Source organism: Lissotriton helveticus, chromosome 2_1 (assembly GCF_964261635.1).
Source record: "Lissotriton helveticus chromosome 2_1, aLisHel1.1, whole genome shotgun sequence".
NCBI classification, from domain to species: Eukaryota; Metazoa; Chordata; class Amphibia; order Caudata; family Salamandridae; genus Lissotriton; species Lissotriton helveticus.
In genome coordinates, this window is record NC_136059.1 from 107,848,964 (window position 1) to 107,871,128 (window position 22,165).

A 22,165-nucleotide genomic window follows, 5' to 3' on the forward strand; every position below is an offset into this window, starting at 1 on the left:
AGGGAAAGCTTTGAATAGTGTACGGGTAAAAATTACAAAAACCTACTCCAGAGAGTGCAACAGTAGGGAAAGTGTTGGATTGCGTGGGGGTAAAAATGACTTCCCACTCCAGAAAGTGCAACAGCAGGGAAAGCGTTGGATCGCGTGGTGGTAAACATTACTATTCCCACTCCAGAGAGTGCAAAAGTAGGGAAAGAGCTGGATAGTGTAGGGGTAAAAATTACTATTCCCACGCCAGTGAGTGCAACAGTAGGGAAAACGCTGGATAGGGTAGGGGTAAAAATTACTATTCCCACACCAGTGAGTGCAACTGTAGGGAAAGAGTTGGATAGCTTAGGGGTAAAAATTACTATTCCAACTCCAGAGAGTGAAACAGTAGGAAAAGGGCTGGATAGCGTAGGGGTACAAATTACTATTCCCACTCCAGAGAGCGCAACAGTAGCGAAAGCGCTGGATAGCTTATGGGTAAAAATTACTATTCCCATTCCAATGAGTGCAACAGTATGGAAAGCTTTGGATAGCGTAGGGGTAACAATTACTATTCCAACTCCAGAGAGTGCAACAGTAGGGAAAGCGCTCGATAGCGTGGGGTTAAAAATTACTATTCCCACTCTAGAGAGTGCAAGAGTAGGGAAAGCTTTGGTAGAGGTTAAAAATAGCATACTTATAACTTAAATAAATATTGTAATAAAGTAATGATTAATACATTTAGAAAGAAATAAAAAAACACAAATATATCAAAAATAATAATTACTTTAATAATAATAAATACCTCCCACCCTATTCCCCAATAAACACACAAGAAACTCCACTTAAAATTTCACACAATTAAGTTCAATTCAATGATCTTTATTTCGTTGCATTGCAACATAAAAGATATACAATAATACATAATAAAAAAAATTCATTATACAATACCAAAAAAACAGTCATCAATACTACGCGTCATCGTTTTAAAACAATCTGTCATGGTTTAGAATTATCACAGGGTTTAAATAAATAGTTTAAAACACATTATACAGTGTTAAAAAGTCATTAAATCGAGTCAAAATTTATAACATCCAAGGCATAGAGTTTTAAAATTACAAACCTATAAAACTAAAAAACATAATCCGTGGTTTGAACAGGTCCGAATGGTATACAGTTTAAAAAGGAAGAGACATTTTTAATCTAATGAAATTTGCAGCCAGAAGAAATCTACTAATTCCAAACACGATTGCTTGGCTGGTGTCCGTTTTTAAAATTCTACCAGCTTCCTTGTGGGATCTAGAGCCAATAATATAACATAATGGCTTTATCCATTTTTTCCTTGGTATGCTATAACTAGGGCAAAAAAACAATATGTGTAAAACGTCTTCCCTTATATTATTAGAACATAAAGTGCAGTAGTCGCTATTTGTCTTCCCCCAGCTTTTCTCTGTTGCTTTGGTTCTCAGTGTTCCATATCTGAATTTTAGGTATAGGGTTTTGGCCAACGGCCGCTGAACCTCATCAAGAAATGTTTTAAAACACGCCACATTTTTGACCATTAAGAATGTTTCGGTTAAAGGGCCGTGTGTCCTAACATACGCAGAATCGTGGCTCACATAAGACCAGAAGGATAACTTAACGATTTTCTTGGAAGCCATAATTAAGGACTCCGGCTCACTCCAAAAGTGCGCTAGTCCTAGTTTGGATAACCACACTCTTACAGTGGAGAAGTGTGGCTCAATGGTTAGAGCGGCAGACCCTGATGCAGAGGTCTAGCCCGGGACCAGGGTTCAATTCCCCGCCTCGGCGGGTCTTGAGCTCAAAAATTCCACGGACCTGATAATTCTCGCCTCGGTGCCTATTCCAATCATGGAGTCCCACTCTGCAACTCTGGGCAATAGCTTGCTTAATCTCCACAACGGCCCCCACAACGCTAAGGATGCCTGGCCTCCACCTTGGGGGTGCCCAGGAGTGGACACCTCACAGGGATAGCCAGGATGGGTTCCACAGCGGTATTCGTACAAGCGCCTTGAGACCCTTGCGGGTGAGTAGTGCGCTATACAAGTATCAATTTAATTTTACAATTTACATTTACATGCTTAAACCAATAAATTCGGTTACCACTATCTAGGTCCAGTACTTCTTTCAACCCACTTTTGTAGTCAATCAATTCGGGGGTTGTCCATAATCTAACCCATAATAATAATGGTCTCAACATTGCATGATGGTCAGTATGCTTGATATTTAGATCTAAGAATAATGGTACCAATGGGGTGTTAGTGGGAACTTTTAATAATCCCCTGATAAACTTGTTTTCCAGTGTTTCGAAGGTCTTCCTACATACTGGTCCCCAAAGTTCCGCCCCGTACAAAACAGCTGATTGGACCTTGTACCTAAAAATCTCTATTGCTGGGGTTACTGCCTTGTTCACACATTTATTGTGTCTTTTTAATATTGGGAGACAGTTTTGTTTGAACACTATTTTAGATTTTTCTAGGTGAGGTCTCCATCCCATAGTCGAATCTAATAATACCCCTAAGTATGTAAAACTCTGTTCATAGTCAAGCTTATGACCGTTTAACATTAGGTTTTAAAAAAAACTTTTATGAGGGTTTAGTGCCATGTATTTAGTTTTTTTTGTGTTAATCTCTAACCCTTTTAAGGTACAATATTGCTGGAACCTATCTAAGATCTGAAGGCCCCTAGGAGTCTGTGAAATGAGGATCGTGTCGTCCGCGAAAAGGAGGGACGGTACACGTTCCCCTCCCAATCGAGGCGAATCATTATCACAATCCTCCATATAAGCCGCAATGTCATTAACAAAAAGGGAAAAGAGTGTGGGAGCAAGTACGCATCCCTGGCGTACTCCCCTTTTTATTGGGATTGAGTCTGTAAGTTCCCCGTTAGGGCCCCACCTGACCTTAGCATAGTTTTCCTGGTGAAGGCCCATCACCAGTTTTAAAAGTTCCCCAGAAAGTCCCTGCCTTTCCAAGGACTTCCAAAGCAGGTCACGAGGTATTAGGTCAAATGCTGCTCGTTAATCTACAAAGGTCACATACAAGTGGCCCTTGCGGATGATGACATATTTCCAATACAAGCAGCATAACCTTAGAACCTGATCTATGGTCCCAGTTTTTTCCCTAAACCCCGCCTGATATTTTGATAAAACTAATTCTTCGTCTAACCACGTGTTTATACGATTTAATATATGCCTGGCATATATTTTTTGAGTTATGTCTAAAAGACTAATGGGGCAATAATTGGCTGGATCGCCTCTATCCCCCTTTTTAAAAATAGTGATAATTTCTGCACCATCCCAAGTTTCTGGCATTTGATCACCGGCCGCAATAGTATTGAATAAATGGTTTAAATATGGTGCCCAAACATCAGTGTTATGCAAATAAAGATCGCCTGGAATTTTGTCAAGTCCAGGTGCCTTCCCTTGTTTGACTGAAGCAATTGCTAACTCAGTTTCGTGTAAATCAAAGACTACCGGTGGGTGTGAGTTCGCTGGCTGAAAGAGTCGGTTCTTCCAAGGGAGCAACCTCGCTTATTTTAGCTGCGTACAAGTTTGTAAAATGTTTTACCCACGTGGCCTCGTCTAAAAAAACCTCTCTAGAGCCTTTCTCGTGTTTGTTCCCCTTGGCCACTAATTCCCAGAAGTGACTCTGGTCCTTGATTTTAGCTGCTTGTAACATACTGGACCATATTCCGTCGTCCCAAGAGGATTTTACTTTTACCAATGTTGTATTATATAATTTCCTTTTGTCTTTAATTTCTACGGAACTTTTTCTTTTAATTGCCTCAATCAAAGCGGTTTTGGCAACACGGCATTCCTTATTATACCATGATTTCCCAACTGGTTTAGCATTTGCAATACCAGTCCCTTTTTTTGGTCTTTTTGTTAAAAGGTCTAGTAATTGGCTAAAAAAGGATTTGTGTAGGTTAATAAATTCCCCATGTTCACTTCCGAGCGGACAATACGATTCAAATGTATTTGCTAAGGTGCAATAAATATTAGATAGGAGGTCCTCTCTTTCCAATATATATGCCCATTTGACAGCCCTTCTATTGTTGCTAACAATGATGTTATCTAGTGTTGGTAACTGTGCATTTGTAACACCTCCCTCTATATTTCCCTGCCCATTTAATACGTTTTTAAGAAAGCTGGTTTCAAGGGGGTAATGGTCACTATCAAATCTCTCATTGACTTTTAAATCAATTGTATATTGCCACAAGTCAAACGAAATGATAACATAATCAAGGTTGCTTTTGTAATTTCGCCTCTTAAAGGTGGGTGCTTTTGGGCTATCAGAAGGCATACGCCCATTACAAGCCCTCAGACCATGGCTTGTAAGCAACCTAGTGATCTGAAGGGCTAGTGTGGTCCCAGCGACGGTTCCATTATCAATCAGAAGAGGTATCCTATTAGCCACATCCTCTTCTTCATACAAATTGACCATGCCCGTGATCGGTTCAAAATTACAATTCATGTCCCCGCATAAAATAACACTTGCATCAGGCTCTAGGGTGTCCATAAAACTCTCCAGTTTTTCAATACATGGCGACACCTTATGAGATGGATGAGGACTATTATACACATTTATAAGGTTAATCACCCTTTTGTCCTCTATAGTTATTTCCAGGCCTAGTATATCTAGGGAGTCAGTATTTAAGATCTTTATACCGATATTAATAGATACACTGGTCCATATTAGTAGGCCTCCTGCGGCTCGACCTCTTGGTGAAGGGACAGCCTCTATTTGATATGTTTTGTATCCCACTCTATGGACCTGGTCCGTAGCCCATGTCTCCTGCAGCATACAGATATCAAAGGTGTTCATGTATCTATTCCAATCTGGGTCACATATTTTTGCACGCACCCCCGCCACATTCCATGAAACTAATGTAATCAAAGAGGGCCCCTCATTTGACCCACAGTTGCCAACTATTGTGGGTGAAGACAAGCTACAATTAATCCCAGTGCCAATTACAGTAACAGAATTGTCTGCCCTCAGGGATCTACTTCCTTCTTCCTCCTTTGGTCCATCAGTATTATAGTTGTTTGCACCACCACTATCTACCTCCCTGTTCCTTGAACTTCAATCACATTCATCCAAACCACTGAAAACATCAAACCTGTTCGATGTTTCCAATGGCGTGAATGGGAATATGTGAGACATTCTTCTATATTCACTTGTGTTGTATCTTGGGGGTATGGTGTTCCACCCAGGTAAAACAGGGGCTGATGCTGGTTGGTACATTTGAACAGGGTTTCTAGCAAGCTCCAAGTTAAAAAAAATGGTTATCCAAGAGAGCATTGCTAGTAACCGGTTTATTTGGAAATACTATGGATCTTGGATAAAAGTAAGTCAGTGGACGCGGTATAATACAACTATTCTCATTACCATGTGGCCAGGACAGTATATATTGGACCGCATTTTTATCTCTGAAATTCACCACAACCACATCTCCCCCTATGTCCTTTGGTCTTCCTCCTAGCCAAGGCAACCGTCAGACATGGATTATTTTGCCATTAATATTACTGGCCTTTGGTCTGTATGAAATTAGCCAATGCATTATTTTGTTCTTAAGTTGGAAAAAACCTTGCCGCTTATTTCCAGGCAGTTCTGGTACCCCAGTGAGTACCACCACGTAGGGTACAGCTTCTGGTGGGAGTCCTGTGGGTAGTCTCCTACCTTGGACCCCTCTTGTATATCTGGCTTCTTCCCCTTCCAATCTAGGTAGCCCATTTAATGAGTTACCCGCTTCCCTTACTTGATTATTATTAACGGGGATATCAGGAATATGATTCGAAGCTGCAGCTGATCTTGATGTCACTATTTGAGTCTGATTTGGTTTAGGAGTTGGGGAATATTTGGTGGCAGATAGTATACCTGTAGGCTGGTTTTTGGTCGCAACTGGTGTGGCTATTTTCAAATAATTACAAGGAGTAGTGGTGGAAGATGTTGCCACTACTACATTTGATGTAGTAACGTGGGCCGAAGTGGAGACTCTGCTAGGGATTGACGCTATTATTGGACCCTTATTCCTTAAAACCCTAGCAGAGTTTCCATGTGTGGCCAAGCTTGCCTCTATTTTCCCTAGTCTTGTCTCCACCCCTTTTAATCTTTCAACTATGGCTAACGTATAACTCCTCACAATTATTTCTATACTATCTAGTAAATTACTAGTGGGAGTTGACGGGGACCCTTCAACATTTATGGCGTGTTCTGTATTATACTTAGTGGCCAAGTGTGAAGTCGATAATAAAAGTGCTGGAGGGTCTAACACTGTCTCTGCAGCTCCCTTCGCAACTATAGTTCCCGTTGCTTCAATGGTGGTAGAATTAGACTTTTTCCCAAATTCAGAATGACTTAATTTGGGCTTAGTTGGGTCCAATCTTTTGCGTCTCTTTTTAATTGGCGGTGGGCCATGGATTTTATATGGCAAGGGTCTCGTTGTTTTTCCTCTTACTATCTTCCCTGGCCTGGGTGTTGGTGAAATCATAACTTTTGATGCATTAGGGGTACTGGAAAAATCAAGGGAGATAGGAGCTGATTCAGTATGCGTTGAACCGATAGAAGGTGCTAGACACTCCCTTAACAATATGGGCACACTGTCCCCAATTGTTGTTGTTGTTGTTGTAAAAGCTTTTATTCGACACTTAGTCATAAAGCCAACACAGACATATAATACAAACAAGCAAACATATTCACAATTAAAAATTTGTTTTGCAATTAACAAAACATTCATATATACAAAAGTGCAATAAGTGCAAACCCCGATCCATATTTACAATTTGTTTGTGATTTTAGGGAGATACATTAGTCATATAAAGATATAGAACCTACAATCAGCAATATTACATGACCCGGTATTAAAAATAATTTTTATGCAATTATAAATAATTAAAAAGCCAGCAATAAAAACATTTAATATTCTTACAATATCATTCCAAGTTTCTTCCTAGTTAAACAAACACCATGAAGGTACCTGCTCACACCAAATGTTATCAATCTAGCAGTTGAGGATCTAAGTAACCGCTCTGCCTCTTTATAAGAGCGTGTGCCCAGGTTTTTACAAAGTGGTATGATCCATTTCTTACGTTGTAAGCTGTATGACGGGCAAAAAAAGAGAATATGAGCCTCGTCTTCTCTTTGTTTTAAATCACACAGTTTACAAATTGGATCATTTTTAGCTCCTCCCCACCGGCAAGTATTCGCATTAATCTGTAAGACCCCGTATCTATAGAGGAGGTAAACAGTTTTTGCCAAGGGTGGCTCAATTTCATCCATAAAATATTCAAATGTGGGGTGGTCCTTGAATTGTAAAAACTTATGCGTTAGTGAGCCAGTAGCACGTTCATATACATTAATATTCACAAAGTTCCAATAGGCAGATTTTACTTGTTCTTTACAAATGGTTAGCGAAATAATTGATAGCGCGGGTGTTTCCCAAAAGTGTGAAAGGCCTATTTTTATGAGCCAATGGGATACATGTCTCAACCACTTGATTGAATTAAAAGAATCTAACTCCCTAACTTCCAATAGTCCTGCTTTGTAATCGGCGAGTTCCGGGGTGGACCATAATCTTACCCAATAGAGCAATGGCCTCAGCCAACTCAAATGACCAGTGCGTTTTAAGCTAATGTCTAGGTATACTGGTACTAGGGGCGTTCTTCCTGGTAGTCTTAATAGACGTCTGAAGAAAACATTTTCATCAGTATCAAATGTTTTCTTTGTATAAGGCCCCCAGATCTCAGCCCCATAAAGGGCGGCAGATTGTGCTTTGGCTTTGAACACCTCAATCGCAGGGGTTATAGCTTTTGAGCTACTCCCACCATGGATTTTTAAAATTGGGAGGGAGTTTTGCTTGAGTGTTAGCCTACTTTTTTCTAGTTGGTTTATCCAAGACATTCTATTATCCAGCCTAATACCTAAATAATCAAAAAAGTCCACATAGTCAAGTTTGGTGTTGTTCAGGGCCAAGTTCTTCTTAAAAGTTTTAGGGGGGTTGATGGCCATATACTTAGTTTTAGAAGAATTAATTTCTAGCCCCTTTAGCTCACAATAACTATTACATTTATTGATTAAGTTTTGCAGGCCTTTTGGTGTTTGGGATATTAAAATGGTGTCATCAGCAAATAACAGTGCTGTGACTGCCTCGTTACACAACTTGGGGGAATCATGATTACATTGTGCCAAATAGAGGGGAATATCATTAACAAATAAAGAAAAAAGGGTTGGGGCCAGCACGCACCCTTGCCTGACCCCCCTTTTTACCGGTATGGCTTGGGTAAGTTCGCCATTTCTTCCCCATCTAACTTTGGCAAAGTTGTCAGTATGAAGCTTTATAAGGTTAGTCAACAAGTCGTCTGGAACCCCCATCTTCCTTAATGTTTCCCATAAGAGGTGACGAGGAACAAGATCGAACGCTGAGCGTAGGTCCACAAATGCCACGTATATACTACACTTCTTTATCTGGATGTATTTCCAGCAGATACACATGAACCTATACACTTGATCCACGGTGCTTGTTTTAGTTCTGAATCCTGCTTGGTATTTTGAAAGGATTTCAGATTCCTCTACCCAATTTAAAAGTCTATTTAAAATGTGTCTGGCAAAGATTTTCTGTAAAATATCAATTAAACTTATTGGTCTATAATTACCCGGATTGTAGCGGTCCCCTTTTTTGTAAATAGTAACTATTTCAGCCCCTTTCCAAGTTTCTGAGATCGGGGTTCCCAGCAAGATTGAGTTACACAAGAAGTTTATGTAGGGGCACCATACTTCAATATTATGGGTGAATAAGTCACCGGGTAGTTTATCTGGCCCCGGAGCCTTTCCTGCCTTAATTGCTTTTATTGCACACAGTGTTTCGTTAATGCTGAATTTCTCTATATTAGAGCACAGAGGGAAAGACCCGAAATAATTGGGCTCAGAAAATGGCCCAGCCTGATCATAGAGATTTTCAAAGTGATCAAACCAGATTTTTTGATCCAAAAAGAAGTCTCTATTTGAACTGCCTGTTTTATTATTTTTAGCTATTAAATTCCAGAAGGTGCATTGGTCGTGCTTCCTAGCGGCATTTAGGAGATCTTCCCAGATTAAATCATCCCATTCCTTTTTTGCGTTATGCAAAAGTCTTTTATATTCTTGTCTGCATTCTCTAACCCTCATCTGAACTTTGGATTTTACGGCATTAATTAAGTTAGTTTTTGCTAGATGACACTGTCTATTATACCAAGGTGTCTCTAGTTCCAATTGCCTTCTTGTATTACCATGTTTGTTATTACATGGCTTGCTCAGGAGGGGAGTTAAAGAATCTATTAAATGATTATGCATTGTCAAGACATCATGAGAACCCAACTTTAGGTTTTCATATAAGGGGATGATATCTGAGAAAGTATTGTAAATGCCCACAAGCATATCTTCTTTTGCCAAAATGTTAGGCCATTTTACTGCTTTTCTATTATTGGAAACAACAACCTCAGCCACCTCTCTTTCTTGTTCGATCTCACTAGCAGTTATCAAAAAAGGACCCGATTGCAACCCCAATTGTAAGGGGAAGTGATCACTTTCTGATCTGTTCACGACCTTGAAGTCCAACAATAGGTACCAAAGGTTGGTTGAAATCAGCATAAAGTCAATCAATGATTTTGACTGTCCCTTGCTAAATGTGTCATTAGCTGGCTTATCTGGATCCAATCGTCCATTACAAGCCCTCAAGTTATAGGATACAGTCATTTCATAGATTTGTATAGCTGCCACTGTACTTTTTACTAACTTAACACTATCTAGGGGCGGGATGTTGTGAGCTCTGTCTTCGTCTTCCAATAGGTTTTCAAGCCCCAATATGGGCTCGAATCGGCAATTGAAATCCCCACCTATGATTATTTTCGAGTCTGTCTCTAGATTACACAAATAGGAGCTAAGTTGTTCTATAACTACTGATTCCTTTTTTTGTGTGGATTTGGTCTATTATAAACATTTATCATGTATATGTCGCCCAGATCTTTCGTAGCTATCTTTACCCCGAGCAAATCTTTAGAGGCAAGGTACAAGGGTGATACAACAACATCCAGAGATATACTAATCCAGATTATTAAACCACCTGATGGTCTTCCTCTTACTGATGCAATAGCACCACAAAAAAAAGCTTTGTAACCCAATCTATGTACAATATCGGTTGCCCAGGTTTCTTGTAGGAATATAACATCATGTTCCTCCAAAAAGGAGCTCCAATTCCTATCACAAAGGTTTCTTACCAACCCCGCAATGTTCCATGACATAATTTTCAGATCTCGTTTTGGCTTGCTTGGTACTAAGTTGATTTGGTGCCTGTCCCTTATGTTCAATGAGGTCCCCTCAATAGATTCCACCAATAACTCATTTCCACGTATCTGGGCCCCAGATTCATCATTTAAGAAATTTCCATCCCTAGTGGATTTGGTTAACTCTATTGCAGAAAGCAAAGCACCAATACCTGCGTTTGGTGATGTGCTTGATTCCCACCGGTCCACACTAGCCATAGGGGAAGGCAATCCATTGGGTTCGTAGTTTTTTTCTATTTGTCAATGGCCCCACCAAGACCAGTTTTTATCCGTTTCGTTGGTTAGTGGGTTTGTTATACCAACAGGAGTCGGGGGGTCAAAGAATGAGAGTCTACTATCCATCAAACCTGGCTGACGGCGGGCCCTACTGTCTTGATTCCATTGCTTTGGGTAAAAATAACTGAGGTCGCAAGTCCCAATTCCTCGGTTATTTCTTCGTGGCTGTTGGTTATACACGAGTTGTGCTACAGAGGGATCTTTAAAATTAACCAAAATGCAGTCCCCTTCAATGTCTTTCTGCCTGAAACCCAACCAGTTAACTCTTCGGACTTGAATGACCTGACAGTTAACATTGTACGGTAGAGGTCTATTTTCCCTTAACCAATATAAGGTCTTATTTTTCAGTTCGTCATAAGACTCCCTTTTGTTAGGTTTCAAAGAGGGAACGCCAGTAAGTACTACCACATACGGTTGGCACCCAGGTGGAAGTTGTGCATTTGGAACCTTCTTTGACACTTGCATTCCTAAATTGCCATCTGATGTTTGAGCATTGTTACTCTTATCACACACTGGTGTGGGGGCTATAAATCCCGTCCCATTTGTAGGTTGTGTATGCACCGAAGTTGAAGAAGTGGTAGTATTGATTATTTGTTTGGATCTACGCGGAGCAGGCTTTGGAGGAGCAGCCAATGGTGGTCCACCAGTCCTTGGTTGTACTTCGGTGGGCTCCATTCTCGGTCCCCCCAATGCAGCATTTGTCCCACCTAGGTCTGCCACCTCATCAATCCCAGGCGGACAAGCTGGTTGAGCTGGGTTAGAGGTCATTGAACTCCCATCCATCCTTATAGACTCCTGTCCAATCTTAGAGTGAAGTTTAATCAATGATTTTATAGCAAAGAAATTATCCAAGGACTTTTGCTCAAAATTGTCCAGGCGCTCCGTTAATCCATCCAATCTTTCCGTTACTGGTAGCAATAAGCTTGTCATAAGGGATTGCATCCGTTCTATCAGTAAATCCGGTACTAATGGGGCTTCAGAGTTGTTAGCAAGATCAATAACCGGGGTAGTACCAACAGAAATATTCAGTAAGTCAGACTCATAAGGAGTACTTCGATCTGTCCCATTGATCATAGAGTCAGTGGCTAGTGGTTTGTAATTAGCTCCCCCAATCATATAGTTTCTACGGATTCGTTTTAGAGCCTTTAATCTATATGCTTTGCGTGGGGTGAGTAGTCTTTTCCGTTTTGCAGTAGCCCTACTTGTTTGCTGAGGTGGTGATTGTAGAGCTTGTTCTGTTGGAGTATCATGTATCATTATTGGGGGTAAGACAGGTGGGGCAAGCGCTGTAGTATTAGACTCAATTCTTACTACGTTATTAGCTGGTATATTGTTTGACAATGCTGGATCTGGTATTATTTGAAAAAGGTCACTGTCCGGCCTCGGGTCAACAACACAGGGTTGTTGGTCGCTAAGGAGTAAGGGGATATTGGGTTCCGATGAAATGATATTTGGCGGAGATTTGGCTTGCGCAAGTGACCCCATAGAGGATCGCTTATTCGCCAAGTATTCGCGTGATAGTCTACGTTCTGCTAGGATGATTTCCTTCTCCACAACAGAGACAGCGCGTGTGATGAAGTTATCCATGGTCCCCAGCGTTGAATTCCCCCCTCTACGCGAGCATCTGCCAGAGCGGGTGGCCATTGGAGAATATGCAGACATAAGGGTCAAATAACGCCGTGGGCAATGATGATATAAACCCCCACGCAATGCGCTTCTGGTTTACCTTAGTTGTTGGGGGGTGGCCCGTCCCGGCCCCTGCTGGCCCCGGACGGCCACAGACGGCCCGCCCTTTGCCCGGGCTTCGCTCGGCGTCCCGCTTGCGTCCCGCAAGACGGTCCCTTCTCTGTTGATATAGGATGGGCGTTGGGGGCGGGGCACGCAGGGGTGCGCTGACCGGATGTCTCGTGGTCAAGCAGGGACTCCTGGGATAGTGAGTCCCTGCCGCGCTACCCCTGCAGCCTCCACAGGTGTTCTCTCCCTCTCGGCGCGTCAGCCAGTCAGGTGCAGCAACGTTGGTGGGTCACAGGCGTCCTCCTCCCACAGCGAAGCGGCTCCCGCGCAGCGGGAGCTGCGAGCAGTAGAACTATACAACTCCAGCAAACGGGGCAAGTATTCTCCCGCAGCGTCCCACAGCGTCTCCTTCCTGGTCCTGGGTCACACTGGAAAGCGCTGCTGCTCTCTTTTTGGCCGGTTTGCCGGTGGGGGCGGGGCACGCAGGGGTGCGCTGACCGGATGTCTCGTGGTCAAGCAGGGACTCCTGGGATAGTGAGTCCCTGCCGCGCTACCCCTGCAGCCTCCACAGGTGTTCTCTCCCTCTCGGCGCGTCAGCCAGTCAGGTGCAGCAACGTTGGTGGGTCACAGGCGTCCTCCTCCCACAGCGAAGCGGCTCCCGCGCAGCGGGAGCGACGAGCAGTAGAACTATACAACTCCAGCAAACGGGGCAAGTATTCTCCCGCAGCGTCCCACAGCATCTCCTTCCTGGTCCTGGGTCCCCAATTAATGTAGCGTCCATGGTGTCAGCACAAAAGTCATTAGCTGTTGTAACAACAGGGATTGGTTCAGATAAAGCCCTGTTCTTAATTCGTTCTATAGAACGGCGGCGGTCGTCCCGGCGTTCTGCTAAAGATAGAACTCTAGTACCTTCAAGGGCAGTTTTAGTAAAATAATTATCAAGGGTACCATTCAACAAGCCCCCTACTTTATCAGGGGCAATAGCAGGGGGTGGTGTAATCACGGTGGTAGACATTACCAACAATAGCACCAAAAGTACAATGAGTTTACACTCTTACTTGAATAAAGTCCCACAACCAGGGGGTCTGGCCCAGTCCAGTCTCCTCAGGCCTCTGAGGGCCACAGAGGGCCCGCCCTTTGCCCGGGCTTCGCCCGGCGTCGCCCACGCGCGTCCCGCGACGCGGTGGCTCTACAGTGTTTTTATCTCGCCTCCTGGCGCGAGATAGCGAGATTGGCGTCAGCTGGTGTAGCCGCTGAGGAGTCTGGGACGTGTAGTTCGTCCCCTCCGCTCGGCGGCCGCTCTGGTGGTTTTGGCGGCAGCGGGAGGGGAAGACAGTCGGTCCCAGTAAGCAAATGAGCGAGCCCAGGCAGGTAGGGGCAGCAACGATCCCCAAAACAGCGCTAGAGAGCCTCCGCTCCTGCGGGGCTCTGCAGTGTTTTTATCTCGCCTCCTGGCGCGAGATAGCGAGTTTGGCGTCAGCTGGTGTAGCCGCTGAGGAGTCTGGGGCGTGTAGTTTGTCCCCTCCGCTCGGCGGCCGCTCTGGTGGTTTTGGCGGCAGCGGGAGGGGAAGACAGTCGGTCCCAGTAAGCAAATGAGCGAGCCCAGGCAGGTAGGGGCAGCAACGATCCCCAAAACAGCGCTAGAGAGCCTCCGCTCCTGCGGGGCTCTGCAGTGTTTTTATCTCGCCTCCTGGCGCGAGATAGCGAGATTGGCGTCAGCTGGTGTAGCCGCTGAGGAGTCTGGGGCGTGTAGTTCGTCCCCTCCGCTCGGCGGCCGCTCTGGTAGTTTTGGCAGCAGCGGGAGGGGAAGACAGTCGGTCCCAGTAAGCAAACGAGCGAGCCCAGGCAGGTAGGGGCAGCAACGATCCCCAAAACAACGCTAGAGAGCCTCCCAATTAAGTTAATTTTCAATGAATCAATTAATAAAAAATAATTCCCAATTAATAATTAAATTAAAATAAATTAATTATCAATACAATAAATATGTAATAAACATAACTAACCAATTAATAATTAATTAACAAAACAATTAATTATCAATACTCATTTTTTCTTCATTAATTACTTAATTAAAAAACATTTACTTCCCACCCTATTCCCCTTAAACCCCAAAACCCACTCCAATAATAAATTAATACAAATAAAATAATTATCAATTAGTAATAATTAATTACCTATGAATAATTAATTAACAATTCATTAATTAGTAATAACAATAATGAAAAATGAATAATTACTTAATTAAAATTACATTACTTCCCACCCTATTCCCCTATAAACCCACAACCCGCTACAGAAATAAAACACAAAATGTTATTAAAATTAATTAATAATTCCTAAAAAGTATTATTTATTTACTGTAATTAAATTACTTCCCACCCTATTCCCCTATGAACCTACAACCAGGTACTGTACTAAAACGTAAAATTTACTTTAAAAAAAATTACTTATTTCTACCAAATGTATACATTTATTTTAAATAGTACAATACTCAACAATAAATATAGAACACATACATAGAAAATACATACTAAAATACATAACACTCATATAAATATCGATATTATTAACATCGATAATTTTACTACCGATATTACTAACATCGATATTTGCAACATCGAAATTTCTTACCTTAACTTCGATATTCTGGGTGTCGATATTCTTGATTTCTATATTCTGTCCCTACGATATTTAAAACTCTATATAAATGTGCTTCGATATTTTAAAATCAATATTTTGACTGTCCACCGATGTGGATGACATCGGCCAGTGGGGTCATGTAGGCGTTGAAGAAGGTAGGGATGAGTGAGCAGCTTTGAGGTATTCCACAGATGAGTTCCCGGACCTCTGAAGAGTCATAGGATAGGTTGGTAGTCAAGAGTTCTATTGGAGGGCAGGTCCCTGAATGCTGGTCTGTGAAGTCGTCTGATGAGGATGCAGTGTAAGACCATGTTGAAAGCCGCCAAGAGGTCCAGTATGATGAGAGCCGCAGTTCGTCTACTGTCTATGATCTCCTTAATGTCGTCTGACATTGCAGTGAGTGCTGACTTCGAACTGTGGTTAGGTATGAAACCTGACTGCATGTTATCGAGTAGCTGGTGGTTAAGGATGTGGTCTGTGAGGTAAAGCAAACAGAAGGAGATGATGGACGGAGGCCTGAAACATTTCAGACGCTCACCCCCAGTCACAGATCTGGGTTGAATCCATCATTGTCTTTAGCCCAGTTCTCCACCCTAGTTCAGACCCAGCCATATGCAAATCAGAATTGACCCTGTGCCTCATGGTAGTAGTCCAGTCCGAACTGCCAAGCCAAGCCTTCCCTGGACCAGAAACAAGCATTCTAGGACTGGCTTCGGGGTAACACCTCTCATCAGCCAGGTGTCTGTTAATGGCTTTCTCCAATACATTGGCTGGGTAAGGTAGGAAGGAGGCTACCAGATAGTTTTTGAGCTTTGATGGGTCTGCTGAATGCTTCTTCAGTAAGGCGTTGGCAGCAGTCTGCTTCCAGGCTTCTGGGAATGTGGCTGTATCGATGAAGGCAAAGGATTGGTGGGTGTATGGGTCAGATGGGGCACAGGAGTGGATGGACTTCATAACTGGGCAGGTCTTGTCTGTGGTGATTGCTTTCCATGTGGTCAGGGTGCATTCTTTGGCCCAGATTGTAAGACTGGCTGCGAGGTTGGTGGGGTGAAGTTAAAAGTCAAAGTTGTCATATATAGCTGTGATTTTGTCACTGAAAATTCAGAGAAGTTGGTGAATAGTTCTAGTGCTGGGTTGATGTTGCTGGTTGTGGCTGCGGACGAGGTGATATATTTGATTCTTTGATGATGGAGAAGTTTTCTTTGATATTGTTGGAGTTGGTGTCAATGCAGTTTGCTAGGGCTATCTGCTTGGTGTTCGGGATTTACTGGTGGTTGTTCACCATCCATAACTTAAAACGGACAAAGACTATCCTCACTCTCAGAGTGGATGGATGAAGTGCCACCCATGCACTGAAACATGTTACTTGAGCACGAGGTCGCTCTACGTGGTGGGAATTATTTACTTTTGGATGAGAGCATCTCCATGGATCTGCAAAGTGCTAGGACCGAACAGGCTCGAGATGATCCATTGTCGCTGTGCTGCATCTGGCAGGAGGCAGTGCTGGACCTTGTGTGGTGCATCATGGAGATCTTCCAGCTGCTTCTGAAAATAGTAGCGATGATGGAGGGCAAAGGGAATGTGCCAAGACGTGGGGGAAATGACATAAGATACACACTGTCCACGAATGATAGGAAGTGACACACAGGAGGAGGGTCTCTCATTTTGCTTTCATATCACTTGCTGCTTCACGCCTGCACCACATAGTTGTGTTTAGAAGCAAAGCTTCTTGGGGTCTACCTTTCAGAAATGTTAGAGTGCATAGGGGCCCAATTCACAAAGGTAGAAATACATGCATTTATTTACTCACATGTATATGTCCTTGTACACCTAGATGTAATTCTACACTTTATTTGCTATTCACCATTTCAAACTGTAGATTTACACCCTAGTGCAAACGGATGTCACAACTTCCACAAATCAGAGGTGGGAGCCTCCTGTAACAGGATGTACACGTGTAAAATGCCTACTGCTAACTTTGCCAACAGAGGTGAAGTGCATTGTTCTTTAAAATGAATTAAACAAAATAATGTCTACTATAAATGTAAAGAATTCGAAATATTTGTGATAAACCTAGCCCTGATAAAAGGATTACAAATCATAAAAGGAAATGTGTATTGAACAATTCATTAATGCACATATTGATATTTAATTAATTGATAAGTACTTTTTAAACAATCATTTAAAATAAATCACAACCTGCTAACGTTTTTTAAAAATTCAATGTGGGGTAACTTTTGTGCTGCAGTTATTTAAAATATTTGTAATTTCTTAATAAAAGTTTAAAATTTAATTTTGTAATGTTAAATTGATGATTACATTTTAAAATAAATAAATAAAAATGTATATGTATTTAACATTAAAAAATATATGTGTATATAATTTAAATATTGAAATAATTTCATTCATCCAGTATTAGTTCCTTGGGGTGGTATTTTATTTCCCTGCCTTTATTATCTTTATTGGAGTGTGTTCCATTACCTGGGAGTGGCTGTGTGTGATGTTTGACTTCCCCCAGGCTAGACTTGTGCCTTTAAGCCTGTTCTGACACGATTAGGGTTCTAGTAACCTTAGAAGTGTAGTTTGTGAATAGCAATGATCATACTCTTTTGGGGGGTTGTAGTGGAATGTCCTCCCTAAACCACTCAATAAATGTCCGTAAGCTCATTCCATTTAGTTTTAAGTGGTCTTCATTTTCAAGTTAACCCCCCTTTTCTCACCCACATATACTGCAAAATTGTATATCTACATGAGCGGAGATTTCTCCACCTTCTCGGAATTCTATGCACAGAAAACATAGGAGAGGCAGAAGTCTCTGGCCATAGGTTTGTGAACAGAACAATGATAGAGGGACTGGGGCTCTTCGTAGGTCCAGCACACGGGCCCCTGCAGTTATAAAAATACAGAGTGACCTGGTCCCATGTGGGTAGCTAGGTCTGATGGGTGAACAGCAGCGGGGAGTGCTCCTTTTAGGAGCAAGGGCCCTCACACAGCCTGAGAGTTGTCATGCTTCATCATCAGGCATTTCCTTGGTGGCCCCTCGAGGGGCCTCTTTGCCGATGTGTGTTGCACGAATGATCAAGTGTGAGTAGAATGGGTGAAGGTGAAGTATATTAAAAATTTCTAAAGGGATTCAAACAAGAATTATGTTTTAATACTAGGATACCTTTGTCAAGAATAAAAATGTGGTTAGAGCATCAATTAGATATAATGGTCTATCTATTAATGTGTTTGCTATGTTCGCCTTTAGTGGCCAGGGTATGCCCAGACATGGGTGCCTTGGTCACTTTGCCACTGGATTCAAGCTAGCCTGGCTGATGAAGCAACCGGTCCCAGGATGCTTATTTCCAGTCCAGAGAGGACCTGGCCTGGCAGTTTGGGCTGGACTGTTCCCATGAGGCACAGGGTCAATACTGATTTACATATGGCTGGGTCCAAACTGGGGTGGCTTAGTGAGCAGAAGAATGATGATGGATTCAACCCAGATCTGTGACTGGGGGTCAGTGTCTGAAAAGTTTCAGCACTCCATCCATCATCTTATTGTGTTTGTTGTAATGGTCTATTTAACTGCAATGAATGTGAGTCAACAAGGTGAACGCGTTTCATGCCTGTTACAGTCCCTAGTCAATCATGGCATCTCGTCAAGACCAGGAAGACCTTGTTCTACTCTTCACAGGGGTGGGGAAATATAGAGCATGTGCACCATGTTTGAAATAGACATTCAAAATACGCCCAGTATACTTTACATAGACATTCAGAACACCTCCTAGGGGTAGACCTAGAGTTGGGGGAACAAGAGAATGCAGGAAAAACATTAAAACATTAAAACAAGGTATTTATGATCATATCAAAATACAGTTGTAACGGAGAACCACATAAAAGTGATGACAGAAGCTCATACTGTGTAATGATGCATGCTGAGCACAGGCAGGCATTTAAGCATATGAGTTGCTTGATTAGTCTAAGGAATACAGCATCAGGTATGATAGTGATGCATGTCCATCTATTGCTACTCACAGGTGGGCGGGGTGTGAACAATTATCCATACACCAGCTGCGTGATTATGCTTAGGAATCAGGTCTCGTATAGACCAGCATTAGGGTCTCTGGTAAAGTACACCGTCTCATAGTGAGTGTGACCCGTCCGGAAAGTGGGGTGGCGGAGCAGTGATCAGTGCACACCTAGGTTTGTGTGGTCCCTCAGGGAGGGAATTATAAAATCCGGAAATGAGGGAGAAACCTACCCAGGGTTCCGGGAGGTAATGGCCCCAATCGGACCGGACAAGGCTTACGCAGCAAAAAAGTACTGTTGATACTGCAAATGTAAAGGAAAAATAAAGAATGGATATCTTTCAATAAACGGGCTGCTCAGCTTAGACTGTGGTCAGAACAGCTATCTCTCCCAAAGCCGTCGCGGAGTGGAGAAGGTCAGACGGGAGAGTGGGTGAGGGGTTTGAATTACGGCGTTGAAGCTCAGTGTGGCTATCGACCTACCCAGGGCCCTGTGGTGCCGGTGTGGAGTCAGCAGTGTGGTGGCTCCCAAAATACTACCTGGTCAGGCAACCGGTAGCTGGAATGTAAACCCGCATTGTCACACGGCAGGTGCCATCTTTGTGGTAGTGGCAATAGGATCTGGCTGGTAGGGGTGGGGCCTCGGGAGAGGGAGGAACTGGAAAGCTGTCTTAGGGAGTCCCAGGAGAACCTAGAGGTGGTTAAGGTGAAGGAGTGACCAGTGGGCACACTAACAGGGTTCTTGGATTGGGGTTTGGGAGTTGAGGTCACGTATACTACAAAATTGTATATCTACATAAGCGGAGATCTCTTCCCCTTCGCACAGTTCTCTTTACAGAAAAGATAGGAGAGGCAGAGATCTCTGGCCATAGGCTTGTGAATGCATTTTGTATTAGGTTAGTAGCACCACCATAGTTCTACTTTATGTACTACAAAAAGCAGATCAGGCTCAAGATTTTTTTTTTATTGTACACAATTTTGCATGCAGGAATGGATATGTGGGTGTTAACAGCAACTTCTCCTCTGTCCGTCTTTGAAACTGCACTCCTACTTCCAAGAAGAAACACTATTAAACATAATGCATTATGATTTTAGCCCCTGAGTGAGCATTCTCTTTGGCCTTTTTTTGCAGATTCTGTTCACGGAGGGTGGTAAACAACCCTGCACAGTTGCCAAGTGGACTCTTATCATGTAGTCTGACCTGTGTTTAGTCAAAGTCACTTTGCATTGTGGGAGGTGTGCTTTTCTTATATAATAGTAAGCATGGGCTTAACCCCTTCGACGCTCATGACGAGCTGGGCTCGTCATGAGGTAGCCTCCTCGCACGCTCATGACGAGCCCAGCTTGTCATGAAACATGGGAATGAGTAAATCTCAGCGTACGGGCGGAATTCCGCCCGCACGCATGCGGTTAAAACAGCATCCCATAAAGAGCTGCTGGCTGGAAAACGTGGACTCAACAATGTGAAATTAGCACAATTGTAATTCACATTCAGAGGTCCTCCCCCTCTTACGGCTAATGTACCAACAAGTGAATATAGTAACCAGCAGCAGCTACTGCATAAGGGTGGCTGAAGCAGAGCAGCATCAATTACACCAGCTGACACTCTGAGATGGAGCCTCAATATCATACGCTGCCAGTCAAATCGCAGGGCAACTAATACCTCAACATAGGCACAAAGTTGGCATTACATCTTACCCGTTCTCATGTTTCATGCGTTTTGTAGCTGGGGAAATAGCCGTTAACTCAACATATAAAATAAACAGTAAAACACACAAACCAGTGTCATCTACTCCCATGTTTCCTCACTGCACGCAACATTAATCTCAAATGTTGCCAAATTACTCCTTTCAATTCACCACAGGTGATATCAATTGGCCTTGCCAATGCTGGTTTCCTTTGAGGATGTGCGCATCAGCTGCAACTTCTGAAAATGACCTATTCCAACTTGTATGAAATTTGGCACCAAGGATTTAATTTCCTCCACCTCCCCCAGCAGTATCAATGTGCAGGCGTGAGCGACCATTGAGCGCTTAAAGGCTGGAGTGGATAGCTAGTCGGATTCTATTTTTGGGATATCCAGTTCATTTCTACCTATGTATCTGATTATTGGTAAAAACATGATAGAGTTTGTCAAATATTGGCACTGTACTTGCTTGACTGTGTGAGTAATACATTTGAAGAAGTTTATGTTTCTGCTTCCTATGTTCTTCCTTCTCCAGGTATGAATGACTTTAGCTACCTTCACACCAACTGCTTTGAGATCACGGTGGAGCTCTCTTGTGACAAATTTCCACATGAGATCGAGCTTCCTATGGAGTGGGAGAACAACAGAGAGGCCCTCTTAATCTACATGGAGCAGGTAGTTCTGGAGAAAGGCTTGCTGAAACTGAAGGTGGCATTGCATGGAAACACACACTCAAAACACAACTCCCTCTCTCTCTCTCTCTGTCTCTCTCTCTCTGTCTCTCTCTCCCCTGTCACAGTGATAGTAATACCTATCACAGATAATTCATTGTATGGTGCCAGGGTATAACAACAATGCACATTTCAGCACATGTAGAGCATTCATGGCCAAACAAAGCACTATAATTTACACAGGTTCTGAGGGAATGTTTGAGGACCTTGCGTGGATAAACTCCCCCGGAAAATAATTCACATACAACAATTATATCCACGGGTCTACACCTATCAGTTGAACAATGAGAGACTTGTAAACGAAATGTTTACCAACCTCCTTGGCTACAGCAAGTTGCATAGAAATACCTTATAAAAGGACGGATTCCCATCACTCCCCACTGGTGACATGCTACATCATCAGGGTCTCCTCATTAGTGTCACACTAGTGGCACTGAGGGCTGCAACCCTTTCAGAAGCAAAGGGGAGCCCGAGGATGTTTTAAAGGGGGTATCAATGTGGTACTTAATATCACCGTACTTATTAGACGTACAGATAAAAGCGATCTGTAGATGAATAAGCATGTCACCAGGTGAAGTAAGTAGGGGGACATCGATGAGTTCTATGGGACTCATTTCCCCCCCCTTCAGAAGATTGCCGTCCAGGGATGCACTGACAGTGCGCCACCTTTTTTGGCCACCTTTTTTCCTAAGTACTTGTTTGCCTGTGTGCACGTATCTGTATTATGGACATGGGTGCAGAGGGAAAGTGATTGCATAACTTGTATGGGACCATGGCCCGA

The 22,165-nt window shown here is 42.9% G+C and overlaps 1 protein-coding gene across 2 annotated transcripts in view; it reads left to right on the forward strand.

Annotated features, from left to right (window-relative positions):
• Positions 1-22,165, forward strand: part of LOC144817766 (putative carboxypeptidase X1) — a 268,058-nt gene that overhangs the window by 227,560 nt on the left and 18,333 nt on the right. For both annotated transcript variants that reach the window (XM_078674562.1, XM_078674563.1), the window contains exon 12: positions 21,189-21,328. In XM_078674562.1, coding sequence (XP_078530688.1) covers positions 21,189-21,328 — 140 coding nt within the window. The remainder of the gene's footprint in view (positions 1-21,188; positions 21,329-22,165) is intronic.